Source organism: Heloderma suspectum, chromosome 5 (genome assembly GCF_057233095.1).
Source record: "Heloderma suspectum isolate Gila_16-S chromosome 5, 16-S_ref, whole genome shotgun sequence".
NCBI lineage: Eukaryota > Metazoa > Chordata > Lepidosauria > Squamata > Helodermatidae > Heloderma > Heloderma suspectum.
This window is the reverse complement of record NC_139462.1, coordinates 137,954,104-137,976,458: the sequence shown is the minus strand read 5'-3', so window position 1 is coordinate 137,976,458 and position 22,355 is coordinate 137,954,104. Positions and strand designations below refer to the sequence as shown.

At 47.9% G+C, this 22,355-nt stretch overlaps 1 protein-coding gene across 1 annotated transcript in view; it reads left to right on the top strand.

Annotated features, from left to right (window-relative positions):
• Positions 1-2,236: 2,236 nt before the first annotated feature.
• Positions 2,237-22,355, top strand: part of MOCOS (molybdenum cofactor sulfurase) — a 175,657-nt gene continuing 155,538 nt past the window's right edge. Inside the window, exon 1 of the mRNA XM_084857561.1 lies at positions 2,237-2,421. Within this exon, the coding sequence (XP_084713687.1) occupies positions 2,289-2,421 (133 nt within the window). The 5' untranslated portion in view covers positions 2,237-2,288. The remainder of the gene's footprint in view (positions 2,422-22,355) is intronic.

The window sequence follows — 22,355 nt, the reverse complement described above, 5'->3', positions numbered from 1 at the left end:
AGAATTGATCTGTCTTATCTAACACTCGTTCCCCATTAGCTAATGTAGGGTGCTTCCAGATGGAGGGCTCCTATGCTATGAAATAAAGGATATTGTACAGCTATTGTGTTCCTCCTTAGTGGATTTTATTGTGAAAGGAAAGAAAGATGGAAGAAGTGGTGGGAAAACATGGGAGGGTTACCAGTGCAGCTGCCTCGAGCGCTATTTTTAGTGGAATGGCAGGATATCAATTAAATAATCAAACAAATAATTAAAAGTGGATGTCATCTGGACTCCCATAAAATTCCCTGAAAGAGATGGGGCAATCATATGATCAAAGCCTTGTCTGGAAGCACCCTTGTTCCTTCAACCAAGTAGGGAGTCCCCTATCATGGGTTGTCTCTATATTTAGCTGGCAGATGTAGAAATCCTGGCTGACTATAGTTTGGCAATTGCTGAAGGCATGGAAGAATTATTGTTCCCATCACTTAGCAGCTCTGGCAAGTCCACAGGAGGTGTAGTAGGAATTCCGATAGTTCTGTGGATGTCAAGTCACTGTGAGGAACTACCTTCACTCTCAGAAGAAGACATTCTGAAGATGCTGTAGCCCTCTTCAGGCTTTATTAACGTGTGTAGCTTCTACATGTGATGAGCATGCTAGCTCCACCCCTTCCATTGCAGTCCTTGCCCTCACTGACCTGATGGGTAGAGGGTGGCTGTCCAGACTGTCCAGAACCTCCTTAGTCCACGGAGGGTCTCCATGTGATTTAGGATCCTGATAAATCATCCCCCTCTGCCTCCTCACATGTCGAAGCTACACCTGTAACACTTGAAGAGGGCCAAAAGGTGCAATTCTGTGCATGTTTAGACAAAAAAAAAAGTCCTACAACTCCCAGCCAGCCAAATGTGCAGAGGATTGTGCCTGAAGTAGATATGGGAATGGGAAGTGCAAGCAGCCCTGAAACTGCCCAGACTAGGCTGCTATCTGCTTGTCCTTACCTGAGAAATGTCTCTGTTGATAGAAAATCACTGCAGAGTGGGGCCTTCTGTGTTGTGGCATCCCCATGGCCGCCTTCGATAGACCTGGCTGGGACCCTCACTTTGCAGTTTGGGCTGCCCGCTGGAACTCTCTTTTTGTTTCACAAGGCACCAAGGACTATCAGTGCTAGCTGATTATGGGGGCAATCCTATGCGTGATTAGACAGAAAAAAGCCCTACAACTCCTACAAGTCCTAGATGGCTGGCTGGGGAATGCTGGGGGTTGTAGGACTTTTTCTGTCTAAACATGCAAAGGATTGTGCCCTAAGGATAATAAATACAATAAAAACTTTTAAGTGCTACTGTTATGAGGATTATGATTATTAGTACATCTCTTCCTCTTCTTCTTCTGGGGAACATTTCTCTTTAAGGGCACAGTGATCCCTGCCAGAGTTCAGTGGAGACTGGCAGCTCCAATGTCAGCCAGCAGGGCTGGTCTTAGGGGTGGCCGAGCTGGGTGGTCACCAGGGCGGAGCTGAAGGGGGGCACCAAGCTGAGGTAAGGTGGTGCCATACTGAGCTGCGGGGGGCACTATGCTGAGCTCAGTGGCTGTTTTTTGCACGTACTGTCTGCAGTCAGCTAGGATGGCAAAAAGCAAGTGTCTGCAGCCTTTCCCCCCACGGTTCTGCAGGTTGAGTACTGCCTACAAAAGTGACCGTCCTTCACTTACTTTTAAAGGCTGTTTCTTTTTTAATTTCCACTTTGATGTCATTTGTGCTGGGTACAAATCGGTGGAATATAGCTTTGCTTCGAGGCAATGTTACCGAGCACTTAGCAGTTCAAATACAGTCCGTGTGCGTGCAATAATTCTGGCATGTGGTCCCCAGCTCTCTAATGGATCCTTGCAGCAGGGCCCCCAACATCGCACTAGGCCCTATAAACCCTCTGGGTGGCCCTGCAAAGCTGACCACGGGGTGGGGGCACCAAAGGTACCCCATGCCCGGGGCGTATTTATCCTAGGGCCGGCCCTGTCAGTGGGGTTGTTTCAGTTTGAACTCTAAATGGAATATGGTTCCGCACGGTGGATAGCTCCCTTAGGGTTCTGACTGAAACCCCGACTGGGTTCTCGGCCCCACTGGCGTCGGAGCCACCAGCCCCCACTGTCCGAGAATGCATGGCGCTGCCCCGTTGCCGCAGGCTGGAGCGCCTGTCCGTGGGAGGCGCCAGAGCCCAGTCCGGCCCCTCTCCTATAAGCCGCGCTCCCTTCCGGCTTGGGGCAGGCTGCGCTTCGCTGCTCGGCCCGTGTCCCCAGCGAGCCCGGGCGCCTGGCAATGGCCCTGGAACCGTGGGGAGAGCGGCTGTCCCTGCAGACTTTCCTCAGCAGGCTCCCCCCGGGAGCTGCGTACGGCTACGGCGGGGAGAGCCCGCAGGGGGTGCGCCAGAGGGAGTTCGCCCGGTTAGGAGGTAACCTGGAGCGGCGGGGAAGGTGGTGGGTGGCTGGCTGGCTGGCGGGAGTGAGGCGACGGAGCCCGGCGGCCCGCGCGACTCCGTGCCCGCGCCGGGCCGAGCAAGTGCCGCCGTTCTGGTTCCACAACGCCGCGGGGCAGCGAGGGCTGGCCTGGGGCCGAAGGCCAGCCCCCGGGACGCTCGGAGAGCGGCGCGTGGTGGGGCAGCAGAGGCGCGCCTTCGATGCCTCCCGTCGTGATGGCGCTATGGCTTCAGCGCGCTTAAATGCGACGCTGCGCAGGCTTCGAGACTGTTATTTTTAAAGAGGGTCAGCAGCTTTGTTGCCATTGTTCTAACGTATCAGGACTGTAGAAGCAGTTGTAAAGCATGGAGTGGCCGTGGAGGGCAGCGGGAGGAGAGAAACAGTGGCGCGCTTCACAAGGGAAGTGGTCCCCATGGCCGCCTAAAGGCCCCCTCCACACACAAACCCCGTAAGACCGGTAAGTCCCGTGTCTAAAATTACCCAGTGGCGCCAGTGCTTAACGCTGCCACGTTTCTGTGGAAGGAGAAGCAGCCGAGGTGATCAAACAAGGAAAGGACTGGCTCTCCTTTCCCCTGCCCCTTCAGCAGAGGCTGGAGAAGAACAGGGGGAAGGACTCCCCAGCCAGGAAGCCCCCTCCCCACCTCTGCACTTTCAGCTTTTCCACTTCTGGAGGGTGGGCGGGAAAGTGGCTGCCCCAACCTCCCCTCTCTCCTCTTCTCTCTTGCTCACCCTCTCAGGGCACCACTGCAGGAAGGATGCTACTTCCAGGGCAAGTGGGCAGGCACCGCTCTCTGTGGGCAGTGCAGTACAGAGGGTTGGGCTCCGAAGGAGCTGCCACCGCCCAGCCTCTCGCTCGCTCCCCTGCGTGATCTCTCTCTGAGTGGCACAGCAGTGGTGGGGATTGGGCCCAGCTGCCTGATCCTCCACACTACCCAGGGAGGTGGGGAGAGTGCGCAGGCAGTCATGGGGGCTGCTTCCTCTCCTCTGCACCACCTAGCAAGAGAGGGCACGTGGGTGAGCAGGCCAGGGCCTCCTCTTGCTCTCCTCTCCAGATAGCCCTGCTCAGCCCAGGCCTTCCTGTGGCATCACCGAAAGAGATGGGATGCGCGAGCAGCTGGAGCATTTCAGAGGGAGAGGGCAGGCAAGCAACTGGAGATGGATGCCATAGCTTGCCCAGGCCTTGCTCCGAAGAGGAGGAAAGGCTGAGCGATGATGCGGAGGCAGTGGCTGCTCCTGTGCAAGGGGAAGCTGGTGCCTCTCCCCGCTCACCCCGCTCTTTGGGTGGCCTTGCAGGATGGATTGGGCTCACTGGGCAGAATCCTCACCAGACTGAGAAAGCAGGTGAGGATGAGGAGGCTGCCCCTTCCCTGACCAACCCTGTGTGCTGCACTGCCCAGAGAGAAAGAGAGTGAAGGAATGGGCAGAGGGAGCATCTCTCTTTCTCTTAGGCCCAGTCATCCATGGTATGATGCCCAGAGGTGGGGAGCAAGAGAAAGGAGGTAGGAGCAGTCCCTGTCTTCCCTTGCTTGCGTGCTTCCCTGCCTTCCTCCAGAAGCATGCCACCCAGAGAGGGAGGGGGAGCAAGGGGGTGCAGTATCTGGCGGGCGCACCCCCACCCGCCTCTGCACAGTCACTCAGCTTCTCTTTTTCTTGGCTGGGCGAGTGCTGGTTGCTGCTGGCTCTGGTTGCTCCCCTTCCCGCTCGTGGAACCCTCCACCTGCTTGCGTATCCTCGGGCTATGCAAAGGGAGGGAGCAAGCCAGCGAACCAAAGGCAGCCCGCTCACTCGCCCTCTGTCGCTGGGTGGTGCAGAGGCTGGAGCTGTCTGGGTCCGGTCCCCCACTGCCATGCTGGCAGGAGAGTGTGTGCAGGTGGCTGGTGGCTGACCCTCGCTGCTGCACTGCCCGGAGAGAGGAGCTGAGTGAGCAGGCAGAGGCATCTGCTAAGGTTCTGTCTCTAGGTGGCTGTGTGGGCCCAATCCACCCTGCCATGATGTCCAGAGAGGGTGAGCAAGAGAGAGGAGGCAGGAGCAGCTGCTGCCTTCTCTTGTAGGCTTTTCTGTCCCCATCCCACCCCACCCCGACCCCGAAGTGGGAAAGCTTAGGAGAAGGCAGGGGAGGGGAGAGCTTCCAGGGGGCTTGGGGGTCCCTCTCTCTTGCTCTTTTCCAGCCTATGCTTCAGGGCAGGGGAAAGGAGGAGAGACTGGTATTTACTGTTTGATTGTCTCCCCTCACCAACGGGCTGCTTTTCCTTCCAAATAAAATTGGCAGCGTCAAGTACGCTATTTAAAAAAAAAAGTTTAATGTCATGCGTAGTTTGGCCCTTATTAGAGCCAGCAGATCTTCTAGTTGCAGTCACAAAGCCAGCCAACTGTTCTTAGCAATCCCTGAAAAAGAGAACTTGAAAGACTACATCAGATAGAATTCTCTCTCTCCTCTCAGAGGGGTTGGGCCCTGACAAGCTGGAACATTGCAAACTTGTCAGTCCAAATCTAAACCAGATTTGCAAAATCTGCAACTGTCTGCATTTTTCAAGTGGCTGTTCATTAGCTTTTTCCTTTTTTTAATTTCACCCTGCCCCCTTCCCACCAGTAGACAGACTGTAATTCAACAGATGCAGTTTTCCCTTATAGAGAAATGTTGTTCAACACCTGTTCAAGTTTTGCTTGTTACAGTCCTGTTTAAGGAACAAGAGCCCCCACAGTGGGGAGGGGAGATTCCACTTCCAGATAGGTTGGGAGGGGGTTTGTGGTTGAGTTTTAAGATGCCCTGCTAACTTAGAGGGTCTAGTTTGTTTTAGATGTCTGTCTGTCAGGTCCCGAAAGCTCAAAGCAGGAAACAAGCACCTGCCCCAATTTCCCCACTATTTCCTGACATATAGTAAACTAAAGACACCCCAAGCGTTATGGGCTGTCATAGATGCATGAAGGGGGACTGAGAAGGTGGTATGCTGTCAACTAAGGGTGTAATCTTTTGCATGTTTAGAGAAAAAAAGTCCTACAACTCCCAGCATTCTTCATCCAGCATCGCTAGCTGGGTAATGCTGGGAGTTGTAGGACTTTTTTCTCTCTAAACATGCATATGATTGCTCCTTAAAACAAGCTAGGTGTTGTGTACAGAGATTACATGGCCCTGCCTGTAAGGTTTCAATCTTTATTTATTTTTTGACACTTCTATTTATTTGCATATATATACACCAGAACCTTCAGCTTTGGTTCTGGTGAATACTGTATTAGGAAATGAAAGGAAGCATTGATGACCGCCTTTCTTTATGATAATTATTGGTAACATGTGTATGTTGTTGTTGTTCAGTCGTGTCCGACTCTTCGTGACCCCATGGAGCATAGAACGCCAGGCCTTCCTGTCCTGTGCTCTCTCCCGGAGCGTGCTCAAGTCTATATTCATTGCATCGCTGATGCTATCTAGCCATCTCATCCTCTGCTGTCCCCTTCTCCTTTTGCCTTCAGTCTTTCCCAGCATCAGGGTCTTTTCCAGAGAGTTTTCTCTTCGCATTAGGTGGCCAAAATATTTCAGCTTCAATATCTGTCCTTCCAATGAGCACTCAGGGTTGATTTCCTTTAGGATGGACTGATTTGACCTCCTTGCAATCCAGGGGATGCATAAGAGTCGTCTCCAGCACCACAGTTCGAAAGCATCAATTCTTTGGTGCTCAGCCTTTCTTATAGTCCAGCTCACACATCCATACATTACTACTGGGAAAACCATAGCTTTGATTAGACGGACCTTTGTCGGCAAGGTGATGTCTCTGCTTCTTACTCTGCTGTCTAGGTTTGCCATAGCTTTCCTCCCAAGGAGCAAGCGTCTTTTAATTTCATGGCTACAGTCACCGTCTGCGGTGATCTTGGAGCCCAAGAAAATAAAGCCTGTCACTGCTTCCATTTCTTCCCCTTCCATATGCCAGGAAGTGATGGGGCCAGATGCCATGATGTTCGTTTTTTTAATGTTGAGTTTCAAACCAGCTTTTGCACTCTACTCTTTCACCCTCAACAAGAGGCTGTTTAGATCCTCTTCGCTTTCTGCCATTAGGGTGGTATCATCTGCGTATCTGAGGTTGTTGATAATTCTCCCAGCAATCTTTATTCCGACCTGTGAGTCATCCAACCTGGCGTTTCTCATGATGTACTCTGCATATAAGTTAAATAAGCAGGGCGACAATATGCAGCCTTGTCGTACTCCTTTCCCAATTTTGAACCACTCGGTTGTTCCATGTCTGGTTCTTTCTGTTGCTTCTTGACCTCATACAGGTTTCTCAGGAGACAGGTAAGGTGGTCTGGTACTCCCATCTCTTTAAGAATTTGCCAAAGTTTGTTGTGATCCACACAATCAAAGGCTTTAGCGTAGTCAATGAAGCAGAAATAGACGTTTTTCTGGAATTCTCTTCCTTTCTCCATGATCTAGCGAATGTTGGCGATTTGATCTCTAGTTCCTCTGCCTCTTCGAAACCCAGCTTGTACTTCCGGTAGTTCTCGGTTCACATACTGCTGAAGCCTAGCTTGTAGGATTTTGAGCATCACCTTGCTGGCATGTGAAATGAGCGCAATTGTACGGTAGTTTGAACACTCTTTGGCATTGCCCTTCTTTGGAATTGGAATGTCAACTGACCTTTTCCAGTCTTGTGGCCACTGTTGAGTGTTCCAAATTTGTTGGCATATTGAGTGCAGCACTCTAACAGCATCATCTTTTAGGATTTTAAATAGCTCAGCTGGAATACTGTCATCTCCGCTAGCTTTGTTGTTAGCAATGCTTCCTAAGGCCCACTTGACATCACTCTCTAGGATGTCCGGCTCAAGTTCAGTGACTGCACTATCATGGTTATCAGGGACATTAAGAACTTTCCTGTATAGTTCTTCTGTGTATTCTTGCCACCTCTTCTTAATCTCATCTGCTTCTGTTAGGTCCCTGCCTTCTTTGTCCTTTATCATGCCCGTCTTTGCACAAAATGTTCCATTGAGATCTCCAGTTTTCTTGAAGAGATCTCTAGTCTTTCCCATTCTCTTGTTTTCCTCTATCTCTTTGCACTGTTCATTTAAGAAGGCCTTCTTGTCTCTCCTTGCTATTCTCTGGAACTCTGCATTCAGTGGGATATATCTTCCCCTTTCTCCCTTGCTTTTCGCTTCCCTTCATTCCTCAACGACTTGTAAAGCCTCATCAGACAGTCACTTGGCTTTCTTGCATTTCTTTTTCTTTGGGATGGATTTCGTTGCTTCCTCCTGAACAATGTTACGGACCTCCGTCCATAGTTCCTCAGGCACTCTGTCTATCAGGTCTAATCCCTGAAATCTATTCCTCACCTCCACTGTATATTCATAAGGGATATGATTTAGGTCATACCTGAATGGTTTAGTGGTTTTCCCTTTGTTCTTCAATTTAAGCCGAAATTTTGCAAGAAGCAGCTCATGATCTGAGCCACAGTCAGCTCCAGGTCTTGTTTTTACTGATAGTATAGAGCTTCTCCTCCTTTGGCTGCAAAGGACATAATCAATCTGATTTTGATATTGACCATGTGGTGATGTCCATGTGTAGAGTCGCCTCTTGTGCTGTTGGAAAAGAGTGTTTGCTATGATCAGCGTGTTCTCTTGGCAAAACTCTATTAGCCTTTGTCCTGCTTCATTTTGTACACCAAGGCCATGCCTGCCTGTTATCCCGGTGATTTCTTGACTTCCTACTTTAGCATTCCAATCCCCTATGATAAAGAGGACAACTTTTTTTGGTGTTAGTTTTAGAAGGTGTTGTAGGTCTTCATAGAACCGATCAACCTCAGCTTCTTCGGCCTCAGTGGTTGGGGCATAGACTTGAATTACTGTGATGTTGAATGGTTTGCCTTGGATTTGTACTGAGATCATTCTATTGTTTTTGAGATTGTACTCCAGTACTGCTTTTCCCACCCTTTTATTGACTATGAGTGCTACTCCATTTCTTCTAAGGGATTCTTGCCCACAGTAGTAGATATGATGGTCACCTGAATTAAATTCGCCCATGCCTGTCCATTTTAGTTCACTGATTCCCAAGATGTTGATGTTCAATCTTGCCATCTCATGTTTGACCGCCTCCAGCTTACCTTGATTCATTGATCTGACATTCCAGGTTGCTAAACAATATTGTTCTTTACAGCATCGGATTTTCTTTTCACCACCAGACACATCCACAGCTGAGTGTCCTTTCGGCTTTGGCCCAGCCGCTTCACCCTTTCTGGCACTACTTGGAAATACCCTCCGCTCTTCCCCAGTAGTATATTGGACACCTTCCGACCTGAGGGTCTCATCTTCCGTCATCATATCTTTTAGCCTTGTGATACGTTCCATGGGGTTTTCTTGGCAAGAATACTGGAGTGGGTTGCCATTTCCTTCTCCAGTGGACCACATTTTGTCAGAACTCTCTGCCATGACCTGTCTGTCTTGGGTGGCCCTGCACAGCATAGCTTATAGCTTCACTGAGTTACGCAAGCCCCTTCGCCACAACAAGGCAGTGATCATCAAATTACATATTACCCATGCTGGCTAAGGAATGCTGGGGGTGTAGGACTTTTTTCTGTTGAAACGTGCATAATATTGTGCTCTTAGAGTCTTCAAAACACAACTGCTGGTTTATATGTAAGTTCATACTTGAGGTCATTGGCAGTATTTCTGTTTTTTTTCATACATTTTCAGTTGTGAATGTTCCAGGTATATATATGATAAAGTAATATCCTAATATTTTTAAAAGTAATGCCCTAATATAATAGGATATTTGATCCTAATGTATTTCTGCCATTGCAATCTAAGCTCATTTTTGGTGGCTTTTGGATATGTTGTACATCTCTTCTCCTGTCATGAAAGCCTTTGCTGGTTGTGCACCATTTCCCCTGCTCCCCCCCCACCCGGTATGGGCATGCTTCTAGCTCTTGCTGCCACTGTATTAGATCTAAGGATGACTCAGGCCGCATTTAGGACCTGTTTGATATCTTGGTTTGTTGTCCAGCTACAGTTTGTACAAAGCATAGCTTCTCATGTACAAACCATAGTTTCTCATATTTGGATGAAAGGGGACGCTGCAGCTTGTTATAAATTGTGACTGGAAGCTTAACAGTTTTTCCTCTTTGTGCTCAAGGGAGAGCAGAGAGGGGAGTGTGTGAGCCTGAGACTTGCTGCAGCCCAGTAGCATCATGCTAAATGATGATTTACTGTTGCATCTGAATTTGGCCTAAGGCTGTAATGCTGTACACACTTACTTAGAGGCAAGGAAGCCTTGTTGAACACAGTGGGACTTACTTCTGAATAAGGATGTGTGGGCTTGGGCAATAAATGCGCTCTTGACAATGAAGCAGTTTCTGTAGAATAGTTTGGTGCCCGTTAGCCTGCAGGTAAATATAAGACAACCTCTCTCAAAGCACTTGTCTGCTGGAGTTGCCTACCTGGTCAAGGTTTAGGCTTTCAGCACTGTGATGTTACATTCATAAGAGTATGGAATGGTCTGGAATTATCGGTGTATAGTATGGATCATATGGGTGGCTTGTCTAAAAGGCCCAACTTTGCTCCTATTTCAGAGAAATCATATTCCAAGCAGGGGTGCAAAAATCCACAGGTTTGTTTTTTTAAGTTACTTCGGGCTAAACTACACTCTACATTACATATGTAGCATGCAGCTGCTGCTCATGTTTTTCTTTCCTTGGTGAAAGGGTGTGGGGCCCCAGTCTAGATTCAGATAATGGCATGCAGGTTGGGAGGTTTAAATTTATGTATTTATTTATTTAATTTCTATACCGCCCAATAGCCAAAGCTCTCTGGGCGGTTCACACCTTTAAACCTTTCCACCCACCTGCTTCCCCCCATTAAATTTATCTTCCCGCTGCTTGGGGGCTAAAAAAAGAAGAAAATTCTCTTGGCACTTATGGCGGGGTGGGAGGAGCTGGGTGTGATGTTTCCCCTACCTGTGTACGGTGGTCCCAGTCCAGAACAAGGCTGGTGCATTTAAGAAAGAAGTGAGGATTAGCTGCACGTTACATATTTACCATAAGTGTGTAGCTTAGCCCTTACTGATGCCTAAAAACTGAGCCTGGCAAATGGTACCTCAGTGATGAAGAGGGCAGGTAGCCTAAGTTCCAGGAGGGGCTGAACCTTCGGGCCTCTCAGCACTGCCTGGAAGGATAGCAGCAAAGCTGGGCAAACAGCAAAATGCAACGATAAGAACAGGATCCCTCCTGTCATTGGTATGATCACGTCTCCGTCTTTCCCTTTCTCTGGCCAGGTTCCAAAAATATCTCTCTGGGTCAAATTAAGGTTTGCACCCTGATTCCAAGTTAAGGCAATTAAGGGAGCAATCCTATGCATGTTTAGGCAGAAAAAAGGCCTACAACTCCCACCATGCGCCAGCCAGCATGCAGGACTTTTTTTTCTGTCTAAATGTGCATAGGATTGTGCCTGAACTTATTGAAGTGGTAGGCTGTTTAATTCCCTTTTCTTCAGTTTTTCAGAGACAGTACAAGCCTAGCATCTTTCCCTTAATAATTCTCCCCCTTCTTTCTTGATGGGCTAGTCACTGACAGATTGAACTGTAATGTTTAAAAACGGGCAGTGCATGCATGTCACAAATTGGGGGAAGCAGTAATAGTACATACGTATCAGTTGGACTTTGAGTGGGACCAGCACACTTTAACACATGTGGCCCTCCACATGTTTTGGACTTACAACTCCCATGATCCTTCACCTTTGGCTATGCTGGCTAGGGCTGATGGGAGTTTCTGGCCAAAACATCTGGAGGGCCACAAGTTGCCCACCCCTGCTTTGTGGTGTTAAAGTTCAACTCAGCAACCATAAGGTGTCATACCCGCAGGCTAGTTCCAACTCACTCCAGCATTAGTGAAAAACAGAATCCAGGAAAGGGCTCTGTAGATGGAAGCAGGCTTGATGACCTCCCCATGTAAATGTTATGCAGCAGAGCAGATAAGCTGCCATGTGGGATATGGTGGGGAGGGATACAAAACCTGCCGTTCATCCCAGACACTGAGGGGTTTCCAGGGAGCAGATGTAGTCCCCATCCCAATGATCGTCCTATATGTTTCATTAATCCAGTCTGGTCTGCAGTACATCTCTGTGCACAGAGCGCACCCATCTCTAGGGGTCCTGCAGTATTAGCCCCGCCCGCCCCAGAAATGATCCATCATAATGGTGGATTATTTAATAGTGACAGCTTTACTAAAGCCAAGGAAGAAAAAACTCCAAGCTAGAATATTTTTCAGTGTATTATCTATTAAAATAAAATGGTGTTTATGTGCGTCAGGTGTATTCTGAATTGACAAGTCTCTGCAGTGTCCCCATTGTAAAGACTCTTTCTTCATGTCACTAATTTATTAGATATACTCAGAAACAAGATTTAACGCCTTGAGGTAGCATTTATCCATAAAGCTCTTCCTTAAAGGGAATGCATTCCAGTGCATTTTACACTGCATATTTTGTTGATGTACTTAATTCCATTTGTAAAGTATGTAAAATATGACGATGATGATGATGTAAATGCCTATTTTGTGCAAATAATAAACCAAACTGTGAGCCTGTCTTTCTAGATCTCAAACAACTGTCCTAGATTTCCTTAAAACATAAGCCGTCCTTGCAAGATGGGTGCATTTCAGTCGCCGTGGTTTATCTATCCTCTGTGGGGGCAGGGGTAGCCGATCGTCTCCCCTTATCTGCCCTCCTCAGGTTCCTCATGGCTTGGCCTTGGCCAGCTCTGCCAAACCATTATGTCACCTGGGTGCACTGACTGGCTGTGGGCCAACCCACAAGAGGGCAGAGAAGCCAGAGGGCTAGAATGTGGGGGGAGAGGCAGGGTGAGCCAGGCATGAGACTGGCTGTAGTGCCTTTAATGGGTGCCCCTGCCCAGAAGGCAGGGATGTTGAACCTCTTTCAGCCCGAGGGCCAAATTCCATTTTGGAGAAGCTTGGGGGGGTGGGATTCCAGTGGTGAGTGGTGCTGAAGGAAAAAGAGGCAAAAATACCAACTGCGCCAGTGTACTTTAGTTCGAAACTCTTCCTCCCCATAACTAAATCTTCGGAGAGGCATTTAAAGCTTTTGGAATGGGGGAAAAATCACACAAAAGCCAGGAAACCACCAAAAGATTGGTGGTCAAGGAAGGGGTCGTGACCATCTGGGGAACCATAGAGGGATGGATTTGTCCCCTGGGCCTGAGCTTCCCCACCCCTGCCATAAGGCAAAGGAGAAAGCCAGGCTGGAGACGGAACAACTAGGAGGAGTGCTGTTTCTTTCCTGGAGAAGGCTCCGGCAAAAGAGGGGCCAAGAACATGCTGGAACGAGAGAGAATTACCCTGCTCTGGCAGGTGAAAGGGCTGCAGGTGTGAGGGAGACAAAGAGTGGGAGAACCATCCCTGCCTGAAGGATGAGACTGGTGGTCATGTATCTGAAATCCTGGGGACTTTGGTTCAGGCGTAAGGCTGAACTGAGGCCTTTCCCCCACAACTGCCTTTCCCCCACACAGGAGGGTCATGAGCAAGGGCAGGCTGGGGCTCTGCATGGGGCTATATGTAAGAGAAGCTTCCTCCCCCCACGAGGGAATTAAGATAGAGCTGCTAGATAATTGGGAAATTCAACTGTGCCTGAAGAAGGGGTAATTTTTAGAGCAAAAATTCAGAGGACCTAACATCCTGTGTGTGGGTGTTCATAAAATGCCAATCTGAGTGGGACTCTGGATTTGAAGGAGACAAGTCCAGATCAGCCATTCATGCAGAGACACGAAAGGCAGCCTCTTTGGAGGGCAGGTGACGTGCTGCATTGGCAGTGATTGAGGAATCCCATCACATGCAGCAGAATTACTGTGACTGAGAGGTGGATTGATAGGAGGCAAAGCTAGAGCACAAAATTGTTCAAAGTCCCAGTGGGATCATGCCTTGGCTCTCAGAAAAGTTTAATTATTTCTCTTCATTTCTTGTGGCGCTTTAATGTGGCTCTTGTGGCATGTCATTCGACAAGTCCAGACTAGACATTGCCTGATTGCCGAAGGGGCATATTTTTGAAGTGTTGTGACTCAGTTCCATACTGTGCCTCTCGGTCACATAGAGGCATTTCCCATACATACACTTTCAGACGAGCCTGTGTTGAGAAATGCTTGGAAGTCACAAATGCAGTCTGAGAATAGTCTGACTGAAGGGTTTTTTTGTCTGGTGACATGGAGCAAACATCTGTAATCCCTGACATCTAATTTGATTAGCCTGAATGGGCTCCACTTCAGAGAACTTTAAACCAGTGAAGCCCTCCGGCAACAAAACAGCAAAGACTTTTAAAAGGGAAATAGAATTTCCTACAAAACTCAAGTAGGACACCAGATCTAATTAAAACCTATTGGAACTTTTAAATGTATGATCTCCCCCCTGCCCTAGCATTGAAGAATGCGGTGGGAAAGAATAAGTGTGATATTGAATGCTTCAAGAAAAGCTGTTAATTCTATTCTCTTAAGTGGAGAAAATGGGAGGAGTCCTGCTGGAGCAGACAAAAGGGCTGTCTAGTCCAGTATCCTGTTTCCCACAGTGGACAACCAGATGCTGATGGGAAGCCCACAAGCAAGACATAAGAGCAGTAGCCCTCTCCTGCTGCTGTTCCTCACCACCGGCCATTCAGAGGCAATTTGGGCCTCTGCTCCTGAAGTTACTAGGGCCCATTGGAAGTATATCTGGTGTGGCAGGACCAGTTTTAAACATGTGATTGTATTAGAACAAGATATCTGTAGTGACCTCATTGTGAATGGTAATGGATGACTCTGTTCAGAGAAAAGGATAGGGGCTGGATGAGTACCTGGGGTTCTCCATCCCTGGTTTAAAGCATTAGGGTTTACTTTGGCTGGAGGATCCTAGCCCATTGCCATTACTTTCCCATCAGGGTTGGTGTACAGATAGTTCTTTGCAGCAGTTGTAGGGGTTATATGGAGAAACAGCATGCAGTCCTATGGGTAAGAAAACCTGGAGAAAAAGGAAGCCAGTAAATCTAGCATTTCTGAACATGAGTCATAAGAGGTCATTGTAGATTTTAACTTGTAATATAATTTGCATAATCTCAACAAATCTGTACCTGTAGCTTTATTTGATGTCAGTTTTCTGCATGTGGAATGAGAAACAGGTTTGTCTCAGTAATTGGTTCATCGGGTGTGCTGTACTCTAGAAATGAAGGGTTTTTTTTACCAAACTTTTCTGTGCTGAAGTGTGGTTGGAGTGTGTTGGGAAGAAATGATGCCGGGACTTCAGCACTTCTGCCTAATTTATTTGTATGCATGCAATTTTTGGGAAAAGTAATTGAGAGCTGAGACTGAGACTCCCCCCTCCCCCCAATTTGTACAATACTCAAAGTACTCTAACTGTGAAAACAAAGTAATCATTGTTCTATTCTCCACCCCCCCCCCAAATATAGGGAGGTACTACATTTTATGAGAAACATGGGGCTACCACCCAAAACACGCATCACTTTGAGTTCTTCCTGCTTTCATTCCACATACAGAAAGATGAGTGAATACTGGTGGAGTTGATTAAGGCTGCAATCCTATACCTACTTACTTACCTACCTACCTGGAGGTATCACTGAATTTCATGTGCACAGGATAGCACTCTAAACTGTATAAACTCACTGACTCAAATTTTGAGTGCTTTGGAAACAGCTTTGTTTTTTGTATGATCCAAGTTTCACCTAAATTGAGTTATCTCATTTGCATATGTATTTTCAATCATCATAGACTCCACCTTGTCCTAATGAAGACATTGAGGCTCAGACTTATTTTGAAGTTTTTGAATGTTAAAAAACCTCACCATAGACTATGCTTTCAGTCAAATCTCATAAAATGACTTCCTAAACAAAAGTGCTTTTAAAGCTAAAGGACAGTTGCCAGGCTGTTTTTCAGTATGCAAGTATTCACATGCTGTTGGAAACAAAACACCTGCTTAAGCAAGTTGAACTTTGCAACGCAAGCATTGTCAAGCTAACCTCTAACCAGGTTTACATGGCAGCACCTCCATTTACTGGAATCAGATGTGCACATCAGGACCAAATGTGATGTGTTAGAATCAAATTTATGAGCATAGTTCAGGATACAAGACCATTATGTTTTGACCAACTCATTGAAGCAAGGCTCTTTGAATCATAAGCAAAATGGAAAAGCATGAAACAAGCTGTTCTGGCTAGGAAGTAAATATTGTGTATGCTGTTCAAAAAGGCCATTTGCAAAGCTTGAATCCATGGTCCCCGGACTCACAAAAGGTGACATTTTGTACATTACCTTGTGAATTGTAGCAACTTAACTTTTGATATATGATTCTGAGGAATAGAAATCTTGGCTTTCAGTTGAAAAAAGATCAAGATCCCAGGCATTGTGGATGCAGTGAATTTGTCTAAATGTTTGTTATTATGACTTAATATAGAAGTGATCTAGGAGGGGTTGTCCAGAGATACAAACTGAGCATTCAGCACACTTCCTTCTTTTCTCACCATGGATCCCTGCATGTCTTACTGTATGTCATCTATAGATATATACACTTACCAATATGGCCAACAAGTGCTTCTAGTCTTCAAAACGCTGCAGTGAAACTTGAGAACCACTATTTAGTACAGGGGTGGGCAACGTGCAACCCCCATGGCCATTTTTGCAGGGGCCACAGTTGCGGTGGCAAAAAAGCCATGATTCTGCAAGTGAACCAGGTATGTGAGGAGTGCATGCCTTGTTTGCAAGCAGAATTGCACTTCTGGAAGCTTCCTGGGAGCCCAATTCTGCTTGCAAACAAGGTGTGTAATTCCTGAGTGCCTGGTTTGCTTGCAAAATCACTGCTTTCTTTGCCTCCATGGTGGTGGCAATTTTGGCAACAGCAGGAGTGCAGCCCCCAATGGCTTCAGGAGGCAATGTGGACCCCCAGATGTTGCCCACTCCTGATTTAGTGAATTAATGCTAGCTTTTAAAATCTGCATGATTTAATTTCAGTTGCAGAATTGAGGGACAAACAGAGACAGCCCTAGTTAATAGAAGGTCTAGAAATTGATTAAATAATTTTACTTGACTAATCATCTGCTTTTGAACAGATTAGTAAAATTTGCCTCTCACTGAAATCTCAATATTTTTTTGAGGTAATTTACAACTTAATAAGCAAAAGCTAGCACTCATTGTTAGAAGAAATTGCCATCTTCCAGATGTTCTTTGTCATACCTTATTGTATTAACAGATCCAAAACAGTGTCTCAGAAACCATGTCCCCTTTCATTGTGCCCTCACTGTTTAAAATTGTTCCCCAATTATGAATTGGCTAAATGTGCAGTTGATTGATCTACAGATTTAAAGAATGTATTTTACCTTAATGTAGCCCTAAGCTAAAGTTATATCACAAGCCCAAAGTGAAAATGATCTGTTTGCGTGGTCTCCAATTATATATACTGCTGGTTATCAGTTCAAGGAATTCTGCGGTGCAGCAAACAAATTCCAGTACCTTTCTCCCTGTCTGTGACCAATGCTGGAAATACCACCTTGATTTGTAGGTCAGGAAAATGTCTCAAGTTCGTAACTTGCATGATTTATCTGATTTAAAGTGAATCCATATAATCTGGCTTTGCACAGTTTTCTGGGTTTTAATCTGCAGTGAAGTCCCTGCCCAATTTAAATAAGCTAGATAAAGATGGAAGATCTAGTGCTATTGTATAATATTTACACCACACTCTGGTTCCCTTTGGAGGGAGGTCACAGGAGGCTTATGGTGTTTTGTAACATTTGCATTCATTTACAAATATACAAGCTGAGGGGAGGTTCACAGCATTAACACTCCAGCAGATCCAGCTTTCCCATTAGGTCTCTAGGAGACCACCGGTGGCGTAGGATTCCTCCAGAGAGCAACTTAGCCCTCAGTGTGTCTTGTTCAGCCCTACTAAAAAACCCTGCTCTTTCTTCCCATGAGCAACTTGGATGAGCTCATTTCCCAGGGTCAGGAAGAGCTAAGCCCTAGTTCCCAACTGGCCCTCTCCTTCCAAAAGAGTCCATCCATTGAGAGACCTTGCCTTAACAAAAGCAGGGCAATTGGCCACTCTGCCACGGTCATCAAGATAATATCTAGCTTCCTACTTCCATTAAACCTCTCCCAGGTTAACCAACTCCCAGTTTTGCAACCAAGAATCAGTGGGCTCTAAGGCTCCTCTTAAATGTCATCTAGACTAATGTCCCAAACTTATAACAATACTTTGAGGAGCTGCTCTGAACACACAAGCCAATTAGAAATTCTGTTGAAGGAAGCTTTAAACAGAACAGTCTTTCCTGCTCACTTAAGTGCCTGTTGTCAGGAGCTCCCTGGCGGCCTCTTTCAGTAGACTCCAATAGCCAACTCAAGACACTGTTGATGGCCAACAGTTCCTTCTCCCAGATGGTATAATTTCTCCCAGACGTGTTCAGCTTCCTGGAGTGGTAGGCGCAGGGTTGCAAACTGCCACCCACCCGATCTGGCTGAAAAAGCACCGCCCCCACCGCAAAGTCAGAGGCATCAGTTTGCACCACAAAAGGCTTCCTCGGGTTGGGATGTAACAGGATCGGCTCAGAACTAAAAAGCTTCTTAAGTTCCTCGAAAGCCTGTTGGGCAGATGCTGTCCAATGAAAAGGAGATTTCCTGCCCTTAAGGAGGTATGTGAGAGGAGATGTCAGCCGAGCAAAGCTGGGCAGGAACTTTCTGTAGAAATTAGCAAACCCCAGAAAATGTTGCAAGTCCTTCTTGGTGAATGGAGCCTGCCAGGAGAGGACAGCCTTGACCTTTGCAGGATTCATCCTGATACTGTCAGCTAACGTAGCCAAGATAGTCCAAAGAGGTTAGGTCAAACGCACATTTCTCCAGTTTGGCATAAAGATGGTGCTCGCGGAGGTGCTGGAGGACGGCGGAGACATGGTGATGATGGGTGTGGGGGTCCTCAGAAAATATAAGTAAATCATCAAGATACACAATGAGGAAAGTGTCCAAATAGTCTCGGAAGATGGCATTCATAAAACGCAAAAACGTGGGGGGGGCCGCGCAGGCGAGCCCAAATGGCATCACTAGGTATTTGTACGCTCCATACCGGGTGCCGAAACAGGTCTTCCACTCATCCCCCTCCCGGATGCGAATCAGATTGTAGGCGCCACACAGGTCCAACTTTGTGAAAATCTTGGCTCACCCCAGGTTCTCCAGCACATCAGGGGGAGGGGGTACTTGTCGGGGATCGAGACCGAATTCAACGCTCTGTAATCGTGCAGCAGGCAGAGTTCTCCAGATTTCTTGGCCACAAAGATGGTAGGGGCGCAGACAGGGGAGGAGGAAGGGCGAATGAAGCCACGTTTGTGGTTTTTGTCCAAAAACATGCACAGAGCTTGAAGTTCTGGCTCCGACATCGAATACAGTCGTCCAGCGGGGATGGTCGCCCCCAGAATGAGGTTAATGGCACAGTAAAATGGGCAGTGGGGGGGGGAGCTGGTCAGCCTCCTTCTGTCGAATACATCCTGAAAAGCTGCATAGTTCTCTGGGAGGATCACGGTAGCTGAAGAACTGCCAGAAGCAGATGAGGAGGGGGAGGAAAGGGTTAAAGCCTGGACTAGGACTGGCGCCTCAATTGGGAGGCAATGCTCCCAGCAGTAGGGAGACGCAAATTCCACTTGCTGAAGTTCCCAAGAAATCTGAGGATTATACTTAGAGAGCCAGGAAACACGCAGCACGATTGGGTATTGGGGAACCTTGGCCAAGTGAAACTGAATCTGCTCAACGTGGGACTGGGCGCGCAGAGTGAGTGGAGCTGTAATCTGGGTCACCGCGCCCGAAGAAAGAGGACGCCCATCGATGGTCTCCACTGCCAAAGGGGCAGGAAGAGGCAGGGTAGGATTCTTGTGGAAGAGGGCGAAGGTTTCATCCGTGAAACTGGTCATAGCCCCCGAGTCCACTAAAGCCAGGGCCTCCACCCCACCCCACTGGAGGTGAACATGCAATAGCAGATGGGAGGGTGGGGGGTTACGGAAGGCACACACCTGGTGTGGAACCGACCCCCACACTGGAGACCCCCAACAGGCTTTGGGGGCAGCCTAGTCAGGCCTAGGGATGAGGAGGAGGAGGAAGAGGAAGGAGAGGAGGGGGAGGCAGTGAGGCTGCGGGTCTAGCACGGCAGGTTTTGGTGAAATGTCCCAGTTTTCCACACAGAAAGCATTGGCGCTCAGCGCGCCGCTGCTCTAGTTCCTCTAGGGGCAGTGGGGCTTGGGTAGCTCCCAGTTCCATCGGGAACTCCTCCGCCCCCACCGCAGGGGCGGGGGGTGGGAGAGGGGGCAGGAAACGGGGGGGAATGGGAGGAGGGAAATCTCAGCCCCCTGCACCCCGCCGGGTCTGCCGGCGGCCCTCCAGCCAACTATCTATCTGGAGGCAGGTCTGAATGAGGTCCTCCAAAGTAGGCGGGCTAGGTGTGTGCGCCAACTCGTCCAAGATCTCGTCGTTCAAACCTTCCAAAAACTGAGCCACCAGCGCAGCATCATTCCACTGTAAATCCTGCATCAGCAAGCGAAAAGTTGTGAGTCCTTGCCCTGCCTGAGGCGGCGAATCTCCCGAGAAGCCATCTGCGTGCGCAGGGGGTCACCGAAAAAACGGGCCATGGCTGTCATGAAACCTTGTCCCCGAGCAGGGGGTCATTAGCGAGAAGAAGTCCTGAAGCCCATTTAGCTGCCATGCCTGATAGTAGGTTAATGATGAAGCCCACACGAACCTGTTCCGTCAGGAAATCCTCAGGTTGGAGGCACATGTACAGCTCCGATTGGGCCCGGAAAATCTGAAAAAGTCCCAGACTCCCCAGAAAACTTCTCTGGCAAAGCCACCGGGCACTTGCGGCGGGGGGGAATCGGAGGTGGCGGGGGTTGAACCGCAGCTTGCAGATTCTGTACGGCAGTCATCAGTTGAGCCACTTGATCACAGAGAATCTGGTTCTCTTGTGCCAGAGCTTTCACTGCCAGGTTCCTGGCACCCTCCATTCGGCAGTAGGAGAAGAGAGAGAGAGAAAAAAAAGAGGAACGGGGATCAAGCTGTCAGGAGCTCTTTCAGTAGACTCCAATAGCCAACTCAAGACACAGATGAAAGGATTCTTTTCAAAGTTTTAACCTTTTACAACTTAATGACTCTTTCAGATGCTAATCACCAGCGACTAAAGCAAGGAACAGCAGAGTGGCCTAAGCTTCGAATAGGCAGTTGATCCCCGTTTGAAAGAGAGTCACTTGAAGTCTCAGAACTTATGGGCTAGGGAGAGATCCTCCCTCTTTCCCTTGGGTCCATGGGAGGTGGCCGTTGCTTGCACGCCAAACGGGCGGTACGCCTCCTTTCCACAACCTCCATCACTCGTCGCTCTCTGCGTCTGCGTCGAGCATCTAGCAAGCCTCGTTCCCGCACTTTCTCACTGCTAGGATCACTAACTCAGGAATGCCAGCAGGAGGAATCTCTGCCAGCTGCTGTGCCTGTGAGGGATGAGCTGGCTCCTCTCCCACGGATTGCTGTTCCTCCTCAGAATCCGAACTGCTCTGGGGCTCTATGGGCTCAGTTTCCACCCTGACACCTGTGCAGAAGAGGTGAAGCTCAGGTCAGTGGGATGGGAGCCCTTCCACAGTGCTGAGTCCACCATTGAGAAGGCCATATCTCCTGGGCATGCCAACCTAACAGATCTTAATAGTAGGTACTCATGAAGGACCCTGGCATAGAGTGTGGACAAGTTTACATAGACATCTTAGAGTGGGAGAGGTTTAAAGCTTTCCACTGAGCCCCTTTCTCCCTAAATTTACCCCTCCATGGGGGCTAAAAAAATGGGGTGAAAACGTTCACTGGCTCCAATGGAGGTTTTTCATTTTTTAGCCTCTGCCTGGGTGGGGTAAATTTAGGGGGGGAGTGGCTGGGTGGGAAAGCTTACTGTGAGGTAAAAAAGAAAGCTAGGATCAGCTGCATGCTACATACTTAGCATAGCCTGTAGTTTAGCCCTATGTTTCTGCTTGTCCTCCCTCATCCATCCCAGTACCGCATCCAGTCATTTGTTGAAGAGTTGCACTGCCTCTCTTAGACTTATAGGTGGAAAAGGGCTAGAGCTGCATGCATTTATTTGTTTTTTGTGGCATACTAAGCAGTTTTCTTCTGGCACATGAATTGTAGCCTAATTAAAAGGGGTGGGGAGCCATGTGGATACCAAGACTGAATTTAAAAATCCTTTGCAGTTTTTGGGGTGCTACTGCAGGAACAGCCATGGGGGAGATTATTATATAGTATAATATAATGCACAATATAAAAGCCAAACATGATTCAGCCTTGGGGTGGCGTGGGCGTGGCGGGGAGGGATTATACTGCTCTCAGACTAAGGAGTTGGAAACTCTCAGACTATGTATTGTATTCTTCACTTGATATTTAAAAGGAGGCATAAGCATGAACTCAGTCATCAACAAAAACTTGTTGCCTGCTAAAAATGCTACCTAGGTTCTCAAGTTTGTTGAAGATGGAATCTATTCCAGATGTGATTTCTACTACAGTAAATCATAAACCAACATAGAATAAAAGCACAGGTCTGTAGCCAGGTGGATGGCTAGTACTCAGTGCTCTGTACTTTGAGTTAAGATTGAACTGGGTAGGAATTCTTCACACATCACTTTAGTATGAACTGTATGACCCAACTTGCCAGTTAAAGTCCACCTTGTGTTATGCAAAGTAGTTTTCTAAGGCGTTCAGAGTGCCAGGGAGTAATGGGGATGACAGCATTGCATTCAGCTGTTCTGGCTTCATCACTGAGTGGCTAAAGTGTATTTCAGCTTTGGAAGCTGAGGAGTAGCTCCACCATATCAGCAGTTGCAGGACTTCAATCCAAAGTCTGTGAAAACCAGCAGTGCATTTAACATGGGCTCAATTCAGACACATGCCAAACCATTGTTT